We start from the raw sequence: 19,077 nt of genomic DNA, 5'->3' as shown, positions 1-19,077 counted from the left end.
TAAACATTTTGCTATGAAAGTGATGCAAACTTTTTTTATTCCTTTTTAAGCGTGTTGAGGGTGTTTAGAAAAGCTTATTTTTGAGTTGTCGTATCATGAGACTCACACTCAGAGAAAAAATTTGTACCAGCAACTAGAATTTTTTTTGTTAAAACGACTAGAAATTTGTGGATAAATAGCGCCTCAACTATGTATAAAATAGTTGTAATAACAACAATAAATAAATTGTTTAAACTACAAGAAAGTAGTGGCATTAACGAAAAATATATTGTGTGTGCAAAAAGTATGTTGTAGTAACATGAATAATTCATTGTAGTGATATCAACATAATTTTTAGAGTTGTCTAATAAAGAATAATTTTTTATTTGTTAAATTAAAAAACTTAAAAGTAAACATTAAGGAGGTTCTACAGATAATAGATGTATCTAAAAATTGGAAAAAAACTTTATGGACGTATAAAGTGAGATGCGAGAAAAGTGCTAAAAAAATTTTAGCATCGGTTATCGCGTAAAAATTTGCAAAAATGAATTTTAAAATCACAGTTTTAACATGAGTTTTTATGGCAAAAGGGTTCCCGGAAACAGAAAACGAGATATTAATTATATGAAGGCGGTCTACCAAAGATTCAAAAAACGCAGCTCTTATAGATCTTAATCTAAGCTTTTCAGAAATATCGAGAAAAACGGGTTATCGTGTAAAATTTTGTGACATTGGCTATTGAAACATGCCATATCACAGTTCACGTAGCGTGCTTCGAATAACAAGGGAGATTTAACAACGTCGCAGCGACTGCACCTCACATAACCTTTTATCTGTCAATGATTTTTGGGCATTTTCCATTCGAAGAACAACTTTGTTTTTAGCGAATTTTCCTCTTTTGACACCATGCAAGACTCTATCCTTATTTCTCCATGAATTGGTCGGGCTTCTTGGAGGAGTTATTGTAAATTTATAAAAGTAAACGCAGTCACTGACTAGAAAGGACCACGCTCATATGAGCCTGAACATATCTGCTTTGGTCCCGTAGGTGGTCTCCTTATATACAGGTCGGTGCGGAATTTTGAACTCGAGAGAATGTACGGGCAATGCGACGCCTAGCGGCGACGATGCAAACTGCCGACTTTACAGTTACCGCGCGGGCGAGTATTACTGGTTACTGGTTACTGGTGGCGTGAGCCGCCACATAAATCATACAGATTTATAATCCAAAATTGATTAATGTATATGTATGTGGGTGAACACACCCTGACTGGCGAACCTTAGAAGGATCGCTGGAAAAACCTTGCTGAGCGACCCTAGTTATAGGAATCGATGTTGAATTTTAAACACGCAAAAGTATACTGGCGATGCACCGCGTAGCGGGCGCGAGCCGAACTCTCTCGCTGCGCGAGTTTGCACTGCCGCCCGCACCGGCTTCTGGAAGTATGCTACACAACAAAAAAATATTTGTCTAAACAATAAGTCAAGGAATTGTCTAAACTTGAAAAATGTTATTGTCATATCTTGTTTTATGGAGTCTATATAACTATAATAATTATAGTTAAGGCGCTATTTAACTATCAACTAATAGTTGACAAATATTGTTTCTGTGACTATATTTTTATAGTATTCAGTACTATTTAGTTCCTATTACTTTGGAAAACTAGTTACAAGTAGTTAAACTGCAGAGTTGCCAAAAAAATAGTTGTCACAACTACTTAGATTTCTCTCAGTGCAAAGCTTTTTGAGGGAGGGGAGGGGAAACCAATTTTTGACGAATCGGAACGAGTCACCGTTCATTTTCTTCGTTTTTTCAAGCCCTACAACTTTCTCAGGAGCGAAAAAGTGCTATCTATTAATCGAAACGAGATAAATGCAAAAAACCGCGAAAATTTTATTTTTCGGGGGAACCAAAATTTTCGTTTTTTTGCAATAACTCGGCGAATGTTGATAAAAAATGAATGATTAACCCCTCAGCTAAAAAATGAGGGGTTAGTCATTTATTTTTGCTCCTGAGAAAGTTGTAGGGCTTGAAAAAACGAAGAAAATGAGCGGTGACTCGTTCCGATTCGTCAAAAATTGTTTCTCCCTCCCCCCTTAAATGCTCTTGGTCTCATGATACGACAACCAAAAAATAAGCTTTTCTAAACACCCCCAACACGCCTAAAAAGGAATAAAAAAGTTCGCATCACTTTCATAGCAAAAGCCTTTTTTGGTCTAATTTGACTGGCCTATGACACGTTTTCGTTGCATCTGTACTCTCAATCTTACCCCCTACTTACGTCGACAAAGACGTAGTTTTATGTCAAAATGGAATTTTTGCAAGTTAATTTTTTGCAAAATATATTCCATGTAATTTTTTACAACTTTTGTATATTTCATATTTAATTTGATATTATACGTATACTCATATTTTATGCACTATAGAATTTATGCCATTGTTTCTGTTACATCAGATCCGATTTTGTTAGTGTAGAGCATTATTACACGAATATTTTATATTTTCTGCGTTTTCATAAAACTGCGGCTTGAGAAATTGTAGAAACTAGAGCGTAATTTCATAAAAGAATTATATGCGTCTTTTAACATGTATCTTACATAACACACATGCAATTTTGATACATATAATTGAATATATATACTTTATATATTTCATAAAAAGCTGACAAAACTTTAGGAATACATTTTACATTCTGTCACGTCCTAATACGTGATGAGTAATTAACAATGACACGAAATTAAGGCTTACTTGTTTCGAAAAAGTGCAGGGCCTAATTGAAATCATATGCTCTCCTGCAGTGCAGTCTGAAGAGGTCTTTTTCTAAAGTTTTCTGAAGATCAAACGTTCATCTTTCACGCAGCATGTTTCTCTTATTTGACTCCTCGTGCCAATTACCGAACTAAGTATTGTCGGCGTTTCGAAAGACGGGCTCGTACGATAGGCGCTTCACTCTACGCAGCATCCTCATTTCGGAACACCCGGTAGAACTGACGGCTGGTTCGATAATACATGCCTGATCGATATTCTCTGCGCTACACGCTCGCGAGTGCCGCGTCTAAATTCGGAATGCCAGGGATCGAAACCGTTATAATTCCAGTGAGGAATTTCCGATGGCATAGATACGTGCAGGGAGGGGGGAGAAAAAATTTTATGGTCCGTTCATGATGATGCGTAAGTAGAGAAAAATCGATCAGTCACGCTTCCACAATGCGACAATAATTGATCATTTTTCTTCGCCGTTGTTATTGTCACGAATAAAAAATGAAATTATTTTCGTCTGAAAAACAAAGTGATACTCGTGTCAGCGGTACTTGCACGCATTTCAGTTTGAGTTGCAAAGTTTGCCAATCGATGCACGCGAGCCTTGCGTCATCATCGCGTCGATTGTTTATCGTGCAAGCAGAAAATTTTAGCTAGTCTCGGGATTGTCTTGCTGACACGAATATTTTATTCGAATTACGTATAAATATAAGCATAAAGCGTTGAATTCTCGGGAATGAAAGTGGTTTTATAATTTCTATAAATAACATTTTAATAATGTAATTTAAAAAGAAAAAGAGCTTTATAACTGTCTCTTCTGTAGGACTCATCATCATTTAATTCTCTTTTCTCGAATAGATACGTAATAACCAAAGATATAACGACAAAATTTACATTCCAAATTTTGGAAATCATCTGTTGAGGGTTGATGCGAAAAAGGAATGCAAAATATTTATGCACTCGGCGTAAATATACTTTTGGTCCTTCGGATTTTGATTTACTTGCGAAATAAGTTTATATTTATTACATAGTTTCCTTTCTTTTCGTATCGTGAGGACATTTCAACGCGGACTCTTCCCTGCTTCGCCAGGTCCTTCTTGTCAGCTGATGATCTTGTACGCATTATACATATATACATACATGTATATGTGGCGCGTATGTGCGTGTGATATATATATATATCCGATATATATATACACACACACACACACACACACAATATTAGCCACACTTTATGCGCGCGATATATATATATATATACGTACATACTTGAAGGCCTCGTCCTTCGGTCGCGCGCGTGCGTGTATGCGTGTGATGCATGCATCACACATGCGCTCGCTCGGTACATTGCCGCATTCTGTGAACGTCGCATGCAACACGAGTCGCCGCTGCGAGCCCGCCATCGCAACGACGACGCGTAATCAGCGCTTACGTCATCTTTGTATGCGCCGTGCGTGCGTGCGTACGTGCATGTATGCCTGCGTGTTTGTGACCGTGCGCTTCATTGTTCTCCGTATGTCTCATAGCACGTCCGCCGTTAGCTATATACAGGGTGTTCGGAAAACGTTTTAATGGATTTTTCAAGTGGAAAGTCAATTTCTCTTTTCTTAGAAAGAATAAACTTGGATTTGCAATTATTTTAATAAGAGTCCAATTATTTATTAATTATAACGAGAAGTTCTTTCATTATTTTTTTACTGAACGCTTTTGTTAAGTTTAAGAGAATCCTAAAGCCGTCTGTAATACCGACATTTTTACTAAACGCATATCTTTTTATTGGCTTTATGGATTTAAAAATTCTTTCTTAAAGTTAAAGTATATGCGCTAATGCTTTCCACGACGGTCGATTTTATACCGAGAACGAAAATAATTTCAGAAATGCAGAAAGTAAGACGTCAACTCGTGACAACATTTGCTTCATATAAAAATTCTACAATTTGTTGTTACAATATGAGACCGTCGTAGAAGGTGAATTATATAAGTATATCAAGAAATAGCATACAGTGCTCAGAATTAGGGTTACATCCCTAACAAAAAAGTTATACGTGTAGATCTATTATTGTGCAATGTGGGTACTATAACCTTGTTTATCCTTGTCTATATCCTTGTCTATACAAAGACAAATATAGGCCAGTAACATTTATTGAAAACAATTGACATTTTCGGAGTTTGGCCTTTGGTTTAGGATTCCCTTAATGAATTTTTGTTACGAATTTTTATTACGACTTATTTCTTCTATAAATAATATAATTGTAAATATGTATATATGTGTCTTGTAATATTATAATACTCAATAAATATTAACATACATTTAGAAATAATGAACTTAATCTTGCAAGATTAAATTAATACGAGTTAATCTTATATTTGACTATTATTATCGCAATTGCTTATATGCATTATGTTGAAAATCAATAATTTAGCCAAAAGAAAATGATCTCTATATCTGTTGAATAATTTATAGGATTAATTTTGCACCATGTTTTTGCACTTATAAAACATTCTCTATCCTGCCCACTCCTTCTTCTTTCTCTCGTCCCGCTTTCCTCGGTCTAAATTTATACTCGGCGTCAGCGAGCGTGTCAATTAATTCCTGGATTTAAATAGACACCCGTAAGCTTCAGTTGAGCTAAGAGTGCATCGTTTCCTCGTGCCGGAAGGTAGGCCTTCGTTTCGTTCCGGCTGTCTTTGCAGTCTCGCTTTTACCTTCCTTTCGATAGCCATTGCGTGCATTGCTCGTTCTTGCTGGCTATGTATGTACGGCATAGCGGCGATAATGAGAATGCCGTTCGCATTCGCCTCGCTCGCCGTTAACGGACGTCGCCGGGCTCGATCTATCCACTGACTGACTAACTGCCATTCGAACATGTCACCGAGTTAGAAAGGGGAATTCGCTGTGAAATTTTTTCATTTCAAGAGAAAAGTATACTGGGCGCATACAAAATGTTATATTCCTATATAAAAGTTTCATTATTGGTTTTACGAAATAAACGGCTCTTGCAAAATAACAAAGAGATACACCTATTCTGTAACTCTTGGATGCGTGAGAAGAGTTTCGGAAATCTTGTACGATTAATCGTATATATTTTTTTTTACTTTTGTTTGGGCAAATCTTATATTCTTTCGAGAAATTTTTAGAGAAATCTTAAATTTATTTCTCTATAGTATTCAATTAATATGTATCTATTTAAGTTTTTGCAAACCTTAGGAAGTCACGTATGGCATGCAAGAACTAAATGACCATAGGCGTCAATCTTCTAATGTATCGTTTTGTGCTATTTTCGGTTGCAAAGGTAATTGCGAATTACCTGCGAAAAGAAAAAGCAAATTTACGTTCTCCTCCGAGCGGTAATTGCGCGCGCGGTGCGCATCTCAAAGGTCGAAAATGTCGTTGTCGACGTCGTTCAAGTACGACATTAGTAATGCAAATGGCTAATGCGTCGGCCATGGTTACGGCGATTAGCAAACACCATTAATGCTTGATGGGCGAGTTTAATATTTGCGCAAAACCGTAAATAGGTGCCCATGTTAACCATTTCGATCTCGACGAAAAGGCCGAAGAACGAGCGCTTTCGTGCGGCCGTCTGAAAAGAAATATAAGACGAATAAGAAAGGACAAAAACGAACGAGATTAAATGTATATGACTCATTTTTCTGTACTGATATTTTAATATTTAATTTTTATATAAATATATGTATACCATTATGTATAACATTAATAAAATTTTGGTATGCTTATATCTTTATCTATTATCTTTATTCGAGGACGAGCGTGGCCTATAGTATAGTATAGACAGCGCACTGGTCTATTGAGCCGAAGTCCCAGGTTCGAGCCCCGGTAGAGCTAGAAAAATTATATTCGCTCGTTCTCCTCTCGGAAGGCAATGGCAAACCACCGAGAGTATTCTTGCCATGAACACTTCTCTAAAAAAAAATATAGCCGTTTGGAATCTGCGTTAAACTGTAGGTCCTATATACAATGTGTATAATCTACGTGCGCAACACATATATCTGAAGAAAAGTCACCGCGCTCGGACACGAGTAATAGGACTGAGGAAGGATATATATCTTTACGCCTTAATTGAAATGTAATAATATAGAAGGAGCATCTTTTAAATAGTTATATTATTACATTGCGTAAAGATAATTTGCCGCGACACGATGTTTCTTCCATTGAAATCTGCACCAAAGTTATCTGCTAAACAAAGAGAGTTTCAACCATTCTGATATAATCGGCTGTGCACGTGTGCCATATAATCGACAATGTGCGCACGCAATGGAGAAGTGCACGCAGTTAAAATCGATGCGATATAATCCGCGTTTATAGACATAGGAAAGAGGAAGAAGTATTATACTTCCGTGAAGTGATCACGTGTTTACGCAAAGGGACAGTTCTCGGAAACGTTCATGCGCCGCGCCGCGAAGGGTTGTGAATGCTCGTCCCTCTTTCTCCCACGTTGTCCGATCGGAACGAACGAGTCGTTTATCGTATCATCCTTTGTCTCTGGATATCATTTTCCCTTGCGAGATTCCAGTCTGGATTTAGCGATATTCGCGATTGCATCTCCCTTCTTTTCCTTCGCGAGATTCCCTCGTTTTAAGAGGAGCATGCAGAAATACTCTTAAGTCTTACTGCACACATGATGTAAGCTTTTTGTATCTACAGTTTTATTTTTAAATGTTTTCTAGGGAAGCAGTAATGCTCATAATTGAAAAATTTAGTAGTTCTTCGTATTTTTTAAAATGTGAAACCGTTCTCATAATTTCACTTTGATCAAATGTAGGAAATTTAAATGCGCAAAACGATAAAAATATCCAGAGTCAATATTATTCGTACAATATTGTTAAAACAATGTAAACAGGTAAATGTGTTTTGTATTACAAATATTAAATTTATACCGATATCCCCCATTATCTTCTTTTCTGGACATGACATTTGTATTACATTGCATTATTTTTGTAACATCCTATCTGACTTTAGAAACTTAAAGTGTACAAATTTATCAGTTTTCTGTATGTTTCCACTAATGTATTTTAAATTTAAAAAATCATTGACAGAAGCTATTTTTGTAAAGAAATAACGAGAGAAATAATAAAGCAAACATTTGTGTCTCTTTTAACTTAACATTATGTCTCTTGATAAAGTTACAACTTTCAGGATTTTATACGACGACCCAACGAATTAGAATTTAATTCAAAGCCGGACGTTTAAATTAATTAACTAGATATTGGGATTGGCGGTCGTGACGTCACGAAGGCAAGATGGCCGGAGAGAGTAGGTCACTTGTCACTGTACAATACGACGTATGTGTGCATTTATAAGATTAAAGTAATTAAAATGAGACTGCCCATTAGTGAGATATGCAGTTTCACCAATTCGACGCCTTCATGCCGCAATTTTGTTGAAGGTGAAAGGGTATTGAATGCAAATCATGTAATATTTTGTGGTAAAACAAGTGTTGATGTCGATTGCACACGTTTCATTGCATTTTGCTTGCAAACTTCGAGTTTAAAAAGTAATCCTCACGAGATTACTGGATCAATTTCTTCCGTTGGGAAGATCTTAGACATCAAATGTTTCTGCAAAGCCGGATTAAGTAGGAAATGCAAACATAGTGTGGCTGTTTTCCTATACCTGAATAGGTTAGTTTATTATTACTGCTTTCTTCTCGATAGCCTTATTAATTAATTTATGATATAAATTATGCTTCTTTATTGTATAAATTTAAAAAAATATTAAATTAATTTTAAGTTATATGTAAAAGATATTAGATGTAAAGACTATTTTTGTTTACAGTATCTGTTTTAAAATTGAAGTAGCATGACAGTATTGACATTATTTAACCAATTTTTTGCAATTATTTTTGCCCATACCAAAGATAATTTTTTTTTCAGAATGGATGTTAATGATTTGGATTTAGTATCTTGTACTGATACTAAATGCTTGTGGAAAAAGCCACATGCAAAATCTATGGAAAAATATATGCCAAGCCCATTATGTGAACACGAATGTTTAAATAAAAAATTTAAGAAAAAATACATTGCTACGTTAACGGGAGAACAAAGAAAAGAAATAAATGAGCTTCTTATTACTAACAACCAGAACTCAGCTTTGTACAAGCATATGTATGGATAATTTTGATCAAATCTTTTTTAAAGTAACTTTTAATCAATCAAATTAAAACAAATTTATCCAAGTGAATTATTACTTAAAGAATCAATTGATAAGTATTGATTTTTTTGCTTCTAAAACTTTGATATTGTGAACAGAATTTTTACAATTAATCTTAATATATAAAACAAAGTCGGGTTAGTTACACCACTTATAACTCAAGAACGGCTGGACTAAATTTTTATCACAAGTATATGATATAGGGGTAGAATTTTCCGGAATAGCAGAATAACTATTAAAAAAAACGTTTTCACGCAAAAAAAAATTAATTCTAGAAAGATATCCAAATACATAGAAAAAATACATAGAGGGAGGGAGAGAGGGAGAGAGGGGGGAGGGGGAGGATAAGGGGTGAGAGAGAGAGAGAGAGGGAGAGGGAGAGAGAGAGAGAGACTATTTGCGTGTCTTAATACACATGTTCTCCGGGGCGAAGCCCGGCGGGGCATGCTAGTTTTCAAATATTATATACAATTGTTAATATTATTTACAATTGATTCTTATACACTTTATTACATTTTTACAAATAATTTGTACATAAAATTTTAAGATTTTTAAAATTTATTGTTATATACTAGAAGCTATCTTAAGTGTTCAACCGTCAAATTCAATGTTGAATTTGTCAAAAATTTCTCCAAATCAACCAGAAAAAGTGTTGTGCAAGATTGTTAAATTTATTAAAAGTAAACACTAAGTCAGTTTGTGAAAAAACTTTTAAGAGTAAAGTATTATGGAAGAAGGAAAGACAGTTTCGAGTAACAGGTTCAAGATGTTATGCCCTCTACACGTATAAAAAAAATAAGACAGCAAATTGGGAGCAAAAATCACAGCAATATTTTTATCCAAAGGCGTTTAAAAAAACAGCGGCCATGAAGCACGGCATTAAATATGAATCATCAGCAAGAACTGCCTATGAAGATTACACTGGCGTTAAAGTTAAAGAAATAGGTCTAGTTGTACCAGAAATAAATCCTTGGCTAGGATATAGTCCAGACGGTGTGACTTTAGATGAGAATGGAAAACCTAACAAATTAATCGAAATTAAGTGTCCATTCGCTGGCAAAACGAAAACTATATCAGATGTGGTTCAATCTCTTAATTATTTAAATAAAAATTTAACATTAAAAGAAAAAAGCAACTATTTTGCACAGATTCAGCTTGGAATGGCAATCTTGAATGTAGAAATAACCGACTTTATTATATATGCATCTATCGACAATAGTTTTCATATTCTAACAGTTGAATTTGATCACGAATTTACAAATAATATGTTAACATTTTTAAAAAATGTTTACTACAATGTAATGTTGCATCACGTTTGTATTAAGGAGGGTTCTGCGGAATAAATTGATTGATTAAAATAAAATAAACTTTTTTTTAAATACAAAAACTAATAATTTATTTTTACAAATAGTAAAAAGTCTTATTAAGAAAAATTAAGAATGAAATTTATCATCCTTGAAAATGGGACTACTTAGATTTACTACTGCACATAGAATAGTTATGATCTTCTCGCTCTTTGGTACAAGGCATGAAGACATTTTACTGCCCAGTATTTCAAATACTTTTAGTCTTTGGTTGAGTCTTTCAACATGCACTCTTGCACTTGCAATATCTGCATTCTCTACAGCGTCATTTTCAGAAAATTGAACCTTATCTTTAAGGAATGGCGGTCTAATTAGTTTCACATCATAATCACAACACAATTTATCTATCAGAAAACCTTTGTCTACCATAACCGACACACCTTTCTTTAGTCGTTGCAACAAAAGACTCTGTTCAAATATTGCTTTATCCGATGCTCTACCTCCGTAAGCTTTACTGACAAAAGATATTATACCACCTGGTGTTACTCCTTTCATAAATTTTATAGTATATCTCCTTTTGTAAGTCGAGTACATTGTTATTTGACAACATAAGTTTTTTGGCCTTTGTATTTCTATTTTGGTGCAGTCTAATATTATGCGAGTATCAGGGTAATTAGCAAAACATAATGGCATATTCCTTAAGATTTCATCTCCTGATGGAAAGTGAATACATGGCTCTAAAATTTCACTTAAAATATCCAACATGTTACAAATAATCTCTGAACAATATCTTACACTAATCGTTGGGAACAAAATAGATAGAAACGAATAACTTAAATTCTGTTTCAGTTTCATAAAAGTCATTAAAACTCTTTCACGAATACTTAATACACCAGTGTTTAAGTGTGGTGCAGCTATTTTAACAGCAGCTACGATACTATCAAACAATTCAAAATTTTGAATCCCGGTGGCAGTGCTCAATTCTTTATCAGTCTTTAAAAAATGTAAAAAGCATTTTTCAATTAAATCTCCACTTTTTACTTGCATTCCAACATCAATTAAAATTTTTTTCTGAGGAACATCGCTGGATTTTTCTTCTATACTAACTTCTTCAACAAGGAATGTATCATTTTGAACAGCAATATTATCCCCTTCAGTCAGAAAACAATTGCACTCGGTGTCTTTTTCCTTCGCATTTAATTTAATATTTTTCTGACGATTTTCCAGTCGAATTTGCCTTTCAGTAATTTTATTATTTGAAACATTAGTAGTCTCTACGCTGGAAAGTGGCAAATTAACAGATGGTACACTAGTTTTTTTCAAAAACCTTGCTCCAGCTGGACAATCTAAAAAAAAGAATATTATTTTTAAAAAGTTTAAAAAAGAATTAAAAAGTTTAAGTTTAACTAATTATTATTATATAACTAAATAACAATTTTGTTTTTGTCAAATGTACATATATTAATTCACTTAAAGACTTAAATTATTGCATATAAAATATAATATAGCTGATTACATTTTGAGGTTAAATAATGATTGAGATTTATAATGTGATATGCATAAAATACTGTTAAAATTTAATAATTACTAATGAAAACTATAAAAATAATAAAAGGTTGCTTCTAGAATAGTGACAATTTACCTGGTCTTGTGAATACATAGTAGTCATCTTTGATGAAATGAAGTGAGCAAACTCGCATACTTGGTGTTACTTTTCTGCCGATTTTTAAAATTCTCTCCCACAACACTCTTGTCAATAAGTTCATTTTGTCCAAATATGTTTAGTTTATTGACTTTTATTTCACCGGCTTTAGGAAAGTGGTGAAAACTTAATTCCGAGTTATTTCGAGCTTTGCTATTGCAACCGAAAACAGAGCAACATATTTTGCTTTTCGAGCTTTTTGGTGGAAATTTCACTCCGGCCTTCATAACTAATTGTAATTACATTAGTGTATTATACAATTGTCATATGGAAAAATTAACTGTCAATTCGCTTTACTTATGTGACAGCCGGCGACCTACTCTTTCGGGTTCTGATTTTCGCTACCAGAGAGCGTATCACAGTTTAGCCATTCTCAATTGCTCTACTGCTTTAGTTTCTAGAATGAAAATGCGGCATAAAGTTCATCAGTTGGCGTATTAGGAACGAGTCGACTAACTTATCGGACGTCCTTTCTTCGTGCTTGTCGATATCTTTGACGGCGATTGCACAATCGTGATGGAGCGTGCAGGAGAAGCGCGGCAGGGAAAGAGCTGCGTAATTTCCCTCCGCCGAGTAAATTCGCTATTCCATTCAACTCCCTCTTTCTCCCTTTCTCGCCTCCCCTCCTCTTTCTCTCTCTTTCTCTCGCTCGCTCGTTTCCTCCGCTTTCCTCTTTCTCGCTATCTGTCCGCTGCAGGGCCGATGCAACGGTACTTGCCGTGTCACGCCGCATGCGATACGATGCACCGGCGACCGATGATAACGCACTGTCGCGTTGTCGGTCGCCGTTGCCGTTTGCAACCTTGAAAGAATCTCGGCACGCATCGATCCGCAAAGCGAAATAATAAATTTCAACGACGGCAATCGCCGCCGCCGCTTCGAGCCTTGATTTGAATTGAGCTCAATCAAATTCATTGAATTGAGTTTGAGCTGAATTTAGCGTGCATAATGCAGAATTTACTTTAAGCTCGAATTTTATTTTAATTTGTGATTTTATATATTTGGATATTTATTTCGACGCTTTAACACACGCTGTTGTAAACTTACTGACGCGTTTAATGCGAGTTTGGATTTGATTTCGAAGGGAATTTGATTTGAATTCGAACTCAATTTGATATAATCTTCCAATAACTTTAATTTGCTAAAAGAATCCTTATACTTTTTTATATTTTATAGAATATTCAATTTTTTACTTTGTCTTTAACGTTCAGTTTTATATTGCCTGAAATCCTTCTTATATAGCGATTGCAATTTTCTCTGTCACCGATCGAAGGGGAGGGTGACGATTTTTTCCGCTTTGCGACCACGAAGGGGTGAACATCCTCCCTCGCCCTCTTCGAGGCTGTTTGCCTTCCTCGGTGTCGTTGGGCGTTAAAGCCGATGTGGCGTTCTGAGTATTGACCCGTTTATTTGCTGCCTTTCGACGCTTCGTCCCCGAGAAGACATTTGTGCAATCTCAAGTTCGTCATTTTTTTCAAATATCATTTCTCTCAGATATTTCTATTGCGATGAATCGTTCGCCTTTCTATCCGCGGTATAATGGTTAAGTATAAATACACAAATTTCATATATCAGTTTATTATCGCACTCCAGAATTAAAGTTTTTATGAAATAGGATTTACATTCTCAATTTTGAATCTTTTTAACATGATAGAGATTATAAAGTTTCTTGTGGATTTAAACAGTGGATAAAGCAATCTGGAAATACTGCTCCGCGCGCACCGCTATAAAAATGAGTGTCTCGCGTATATGCCCGGCGTGAAAATATCGTATAAACGCGAAACGAGAGAGAAATGACCGCGTTCCTCGCGTCGAAAGTGCAGTGAGAACGCGAACTTGCGTGGAATTCATCTGTGCGATACGCGAAAATTGATGGGATCCTGCCGGTTATCTCCCTCCACTGCTTCCAGCTACCCCGACATGGTACTCTCACTTCTCCTTTCCACCATGAACGCAAGTTGGGCTAGGTTAGGTTGTGAGTTCTGGAGTCCTCTCGCCAATGTTACTGGATGCTGCGACCGTGTCACTGGTGGATGTCTACGCGTGATAATAATTTTTGTCTTAATGGCGATGATTAGGAGACTCCATCAGGAAGAACAGTTTTAATTCAATTAGGTGGCTATTGTGTCTTCAATTACCGTATTGCTGGTTATTTTTACACAACTAAGCACTTAATTTCCAAGAAAATAAATTTACATTTGTATACTTTTTATCGTAATCACATAGATTAGAATATAAATTTTTTTATAACTCAGTGACAAGACTATACGTTCCAAAGAAAACGGATGTAAATGTGCCTTAATAGCATGAGCCCTTGGATAGGTCTCGCAGGACAGGATGGGAATCTCTACGGGCGGGTATAATACAAAGGGCCCGAGGGGGGCAGAGAGCGTCCGATAAAAAAATTAGGAGGCCACCTACATCTCGAAATCTTTGTTGTACGTGGGCGCTTTTTACAGGCGAAGTTTTGTGCGTGCTCTCGCCTTCGGTGGGCCCGCAGAATATTTTATTCCACGGTGGCGCAGGATGCGGTGGAGAAAAGGAGTAGCCTGAAGAAGGACGCAAAATGGCCGCGAAAAGGACGACGAAAAAGACGAGGCCCCGATTCGTCGTTTAGAATTAAATTAAGATTTTATCCCCTTTGCCCACTCTCCCTTCCCTCTTTTGCCGCGAGACAAAAGATTACGGCGAGCGAGATTTGCGTGTACTCGAGGAAATTCGAAAGTAACTTACAAGGAAAAAGAAAATGTTTTAAGAACCAAAATGTAATAGAGGTAAAAATAAATAGTAGTGACAAAATTGATATAAAAATAAACTGAATTTTTCATGTGTAGGTAATCATTAAAAAATGTCAATGGACTAATTATTGAAAAGTATATAAAAATTACAATATAAAATAAGACAAGGCATTTTATAGAATCACTAGCTGGTTACCCGGGCTTCGCTCCGGAGGACATACATATATGTAATAAGACACGCAAATAGTCTCTCTCTCTCTCTCTCTCTCTCTCTCTCTCTCTCTCTCTCTCTCTCTCTCTCTCTCTCTCTCTCTCTCTCTCTCTCTCTCTCCTCTCTCTCTCTCTCTCTCTCTCTCTCTCTCTCTCTCTCTTATTCTTATTCATTCTTTGCCCTTTAGCTATTGCTTGGGCATAATAAAAATCAATCGATCAATCGATTTCTTTCTCTCTCTCTCTCTCTTTCTCTCTCTCTCTCCCTTTCTCTCTCTTTCTCTTTCTCTCTCTCTCTCTCTCTCTTTCTCTCTCTCTCTCTCTCTCTCTCTCTCTCTCTCTCTCTCTCTCCCTCTCTTTCTCTCTCCCTCTCTCCCTCTCTGGAAAATTTTGTAACCGATTTCCAAAAAGATACCAGTTTCCAAAAAGATTGGTAACGAAGAATTATATACTTTATAGCACTCCCCGGGAAATTCAACCCCTACTTTATGTACAATTCTTTGAGATTCGGTTATTTGGAACCGGTTTTCAAAAAGATTGGTAACAAAAAATAGTACACTTTATAGCACTCCCTGCAAAATTCTACCCCTACTTCATGTATAATTCTTTGCGATTCAATCAATTATTTCCCGAAAAATTCGAAAAATTAAAAAACTGGTTTCCAAAAAGATCGGTAACAAAAACTGTACACATCATGGCGCTCCCCGTAAAATTCTACTCTTACTTTATATACAATTCTTTGCGATTCGGTCAATTAATATTCGAAAAATTGGAAAAATTTTTAATACCGGTTTCCAAAAAGATCGGTAACGAAAAATTATACATTTTATAGCACTCACCGGAAAATTCTATCCCTGTTTCTGTTTCATACCCAATTCTTTGAGATTCGGCCAATTATTTCCCGAAAAATTGAAAAAATTAGAAAAACCGGTTTCCAGAAAATTGGTAACAAAAAACTATACACATCATGACACTCCCCGGAAAATTCTACCCCTGTTTCATATACTTTTGAGTCCAATAACGAATGAGTAGTTCGCGGACAAACGGACGGACGGACACACAAACAAACAGTCGGGTTTTATATAATAGTATGATATCAGGGATTTAGGAAAGTATAGAATTTTAGACTACTTTCTCCTTTCGTTCGCTCGAAGCAATATCGAAACTCCAATATTTAACTGTTTATCTTTTAAAGAGAAATGATAAAAGTTAAAGTAGATGATTAGAGGTTGAGTAGGTATAAGAGATAAATTGAGAAAAGACGCGAAAATTACGACGAAAGGTAAGATAATTATTATATCGAGAAGGATTCAAAGGAAATTTTAGGCTACTACCACTTTGCTTTTGTCCCAGGTGAAGCAGTTTGTCGAAATTTCTATGCTTACCGTCCGTATAATAGAAATTAAGATAGGGTTTGCATGGGTGAAATTAGATAGGCGCATAAGAAATAAATTAAGAAACGACACGAAAATTACGATGCGAAGCGAGATAAATATTATACCAAAGGAGAGGATTTAAAAATTTCAAAGAACGGACTATCTCCTTGTCTCGTTCACCCCAGGTGCAGCTCCAGGACATTTTTGAAAAGTACAAAGGGAATCTGATCATGTGCATCCGCCTTCGAGCGGAGATCGGTTAGAGGGATTTCGATCGGACGAGAGAAAGCCGGAGGACGAGGATGGGAGGAAGAGGAGGAGGAAGCGGTGGCGGTGGAAGCGAATAAGGGGGAGGAAGGGAGCGAAAAAGGTGGAAGCCAACAAAAACTTAGCTAGTGGTCCACTTTGTGAAGGGAACCATATTCGAAAAGATCGCGGCGGAGAACGGCTGTTTTGCTGCCGGAAGGGCGTCGTGAAAAGCGTATTGTGAAGAGGAAAAGAGACCGAGATGGGGGAAATCGAGGGTAGCCGATAAATTTCCCGATGGGAAAACTGAATGCGCTGATCGCGCACCTGCTTGCCACCGCGTTTTGTTTCTACTTCGCTGAAAACATACAGTTCGACAGATTGCGAGTTCTTAAAAGCGTTTTAAAAATGTATATATGTATAGAATGAGATTGAAATAAAAAATAGGCACTCTATTGAAGATGAAATTTCGATATTTCTAAACGCGCAGATATATAAATAGGAATCAAATAAACTAATATATTCCAAAGATATTAGCGCGAAATATAGAAACTAGATCAAGATAAATTTAAAAATATATAGAGAAGACACAACATCAATATTTTCGATATTTATCTAAAAGAAAGCCTGACGGGATTCAATATATATCGGATATATATCAGTGTTTTAAAAACTTTTAAACTGGAATTGAGGTAAAAAGTAATGGAACGACGTGAAAATTGTAGTATCGGATCGAAATTTCGATACTTCCTTTCTCGTGCAGCGACGACGGCGGCGACGGGCCCCGAAGGTCCACGTATACAGGTTTCGTAAGCGCGCAACGCCGAGGTGTATCATATCCTCCAGCTGGTAAACAGCTGCCCACATCCTGTCTCGGGCGCTTCCTGCGTCCCGCTCTCACCTTCGCCTTTCTTCCTTCTCTTTTCTCCTGTTCTCTTCCTTTCTCTTCTCTGGGTTCCTGCCCTCTCGCCGTCGCCGTTGTTGCTGCCGACCGACCGCGAGATGCCATACGGGCCCGGAGAGAGTGGGACCAAGATGGTGGACAGGTGCATCCTCGACTTGCTGCGCTCCGGACGTGCTTGTGGCACGCGCCCTCCTCCTTCTTTCCCTTTCTCCCCCATTAAGCCTAAACGCTGTGAGATATTTTATTGCCGCGTGTAAAGGTATAAAAGGCCCCGCATATATTAGAATGATCAATTCGCGATTGTCCGATAAGCAAATGATTCCAATACATCGAGTTGTTGCGTGAAAGACGCTGCACTCTTGTGTCAACAATATGCAGGTCTTAAGAAAACAAGATATAGGGAAACTGGGGAGAATATGCCACACTTAATAAAAATTTGATTTTTTTTTCTATTCTTCTTTCTCTTTGAAGTATCTTTACATGCTGGTCTTTTCTTTCATTCTTTTATCTGTTACTTGTATATGATTTTAATAAAATATTTTGATTGTTTATTATTAAAAAGAAAGAAATACAAAAGTGTTGCAAAGTGGCATATTGCCCAACCATGTGGGTAATATGCCCACAGCATAAGATAATATACCACATATACAAACATGTAGTAATTTAACTTCAAAAGTTACTTTATTTATAAAAACAGTACTAATAGTCTTTAAAATAAGTCGATAATAAATAATGTAATTGATTGAAGAATAACTTACATAAAACATTAAGAAAGTTTTTAAAAAGCTTGTTGTAAAATGTACTTACCTTATATAAACTATAATACTGTCAGTAAATGAACAAAACTTATGCAAAACGTCAGATATAAAACTAATATGAATGATTTCATGGTATTTACAAGAGCGCTTTTAGCCGTAGCTTTGTTAAACATAACGAGTGGCATATTCCCCACACTGGCATATTCCCTCCCGTTATCCTATACTGAACAAAGAAAAGATTTGTTACGTTTCAGTTACTTGCATTTCTTGCGAAGAAAAGCAAGCATTTACCTCATTTTTCACTTGTCCGCCATTACGCTTGTATGGAAAAAAGCACAGGTATGCGAAGTCCTCCGTATTAAATTATAACAAAAATTTGCATTGTTCCATTAGAAGTACATGCAACGTGGAATATTCAAGGTGGCGTATTATACGGTTTATCTTTTGATCGATGTATCTACACGTATAGATGCGACACGATGCGTCGGTTCGTTCGACAGCGTCCGTCCAGCGACGGTTAAGGCCTTTACGCCTGCAGATGTAACCACGGATATAGAGCCGGCGCGATGATCCTTGCCGCGCAATCGGAATATGTTTATGTATTCCGTTGTATCTTAAAAGGTGTGCGCGCATCACCTGCCAGCGGATCGCGGTAAACACTCGAATCGACTGAACAAAGTCCGAACAAGAAGCGCAACAAAGAACGTTTGCATTCACTTCTCGGATTATAATACGATACAAAACTCAACGAATCTAAAAATAATTGTCGCACCGTCATGTGCGTATGCGCACGCACGGGGTCTTGCGCAAATACGACGCGACCCCGATGATGCGCCGCGATACTAAAATTTGATTATGGAAATTACGTTGTAATTGCATTATCCCCGGACTTGTTTATACGCTTCGTATCGAACGAAGCGAGAACAA

The 19,077-nt window shown here is 36.5% G+C and overlaps 2 protein-coding genes across 4 annotated transcripts in view; one reads left to right on the top strand and one right to left on the bottom strand.

Annotated features, from left to right (window-relative positions):
- The window catches only part of LOC143905543 (histone demethylase UTY-like), a 143,553-nt gene that overhangs the window by 78,066 nt on the left and 46,410 nt on the right, over positions 1-19,077 (top strand). The gene's annotated exons all lie outside the window — the stretch shown is intronic.
- Positions 9,288-13,036, bottom strand: LOC143905551 (uncharacterized). The gene is made up of 2 exons (XM_077421037.1): positions 11,859-13,036; positions 9,288-11,562 (listed from the first exon to the last, which is right to left on the bottom strand). Exons 1-2 carry the CDS (start codon positions 11,980-11,982, stop codon positions 10,346-10,348), a joined length of 1,341 nt encoding a protein of 446 aa, XP_077277163.1. The 5' UTR covers positions 11,983-13,036; the 3' UTR covers positions 9,288-10,345.

The sequence above is a fragment of the Temnothorax americanus genome, unplaced genomic scaffold (assembly GCF_048541705.1).
Source record: "Temnothorax americanus isolate GAGA-0224 unplaced genomic scaffold, ASM4854170v1 Scaffold63, whole genome shotgun sequence".
NCBI lineage: Eukaryota > Metazoa > Arthropoda > Insecta > Hymenoptera > Formicidae > Temnothorax > Temnothorax americanus.
Note: the sequence above shows the minus strand (reverse complement) of the source record. Positions and strands in the feature narration are given on the sequence as shown.

Bases quoted from the DNA above. Each gene is read 5' to 3' on its own strand.
- LOC143905551 (XM_077421037.1), bottom strand. From the start codon at position 11,982: ATGAACTTATTGACAAGAGTGTTGTGGGAGAGAATTTTAAAAATCGGC. The intron at 11,563-11,858 runs GTAAATTGTCAC...TCTTTTTTTTAG, and splicing joins CTATGTATTCACAAGACCAG to ATTGTCCAGCTGGAGCAAGG.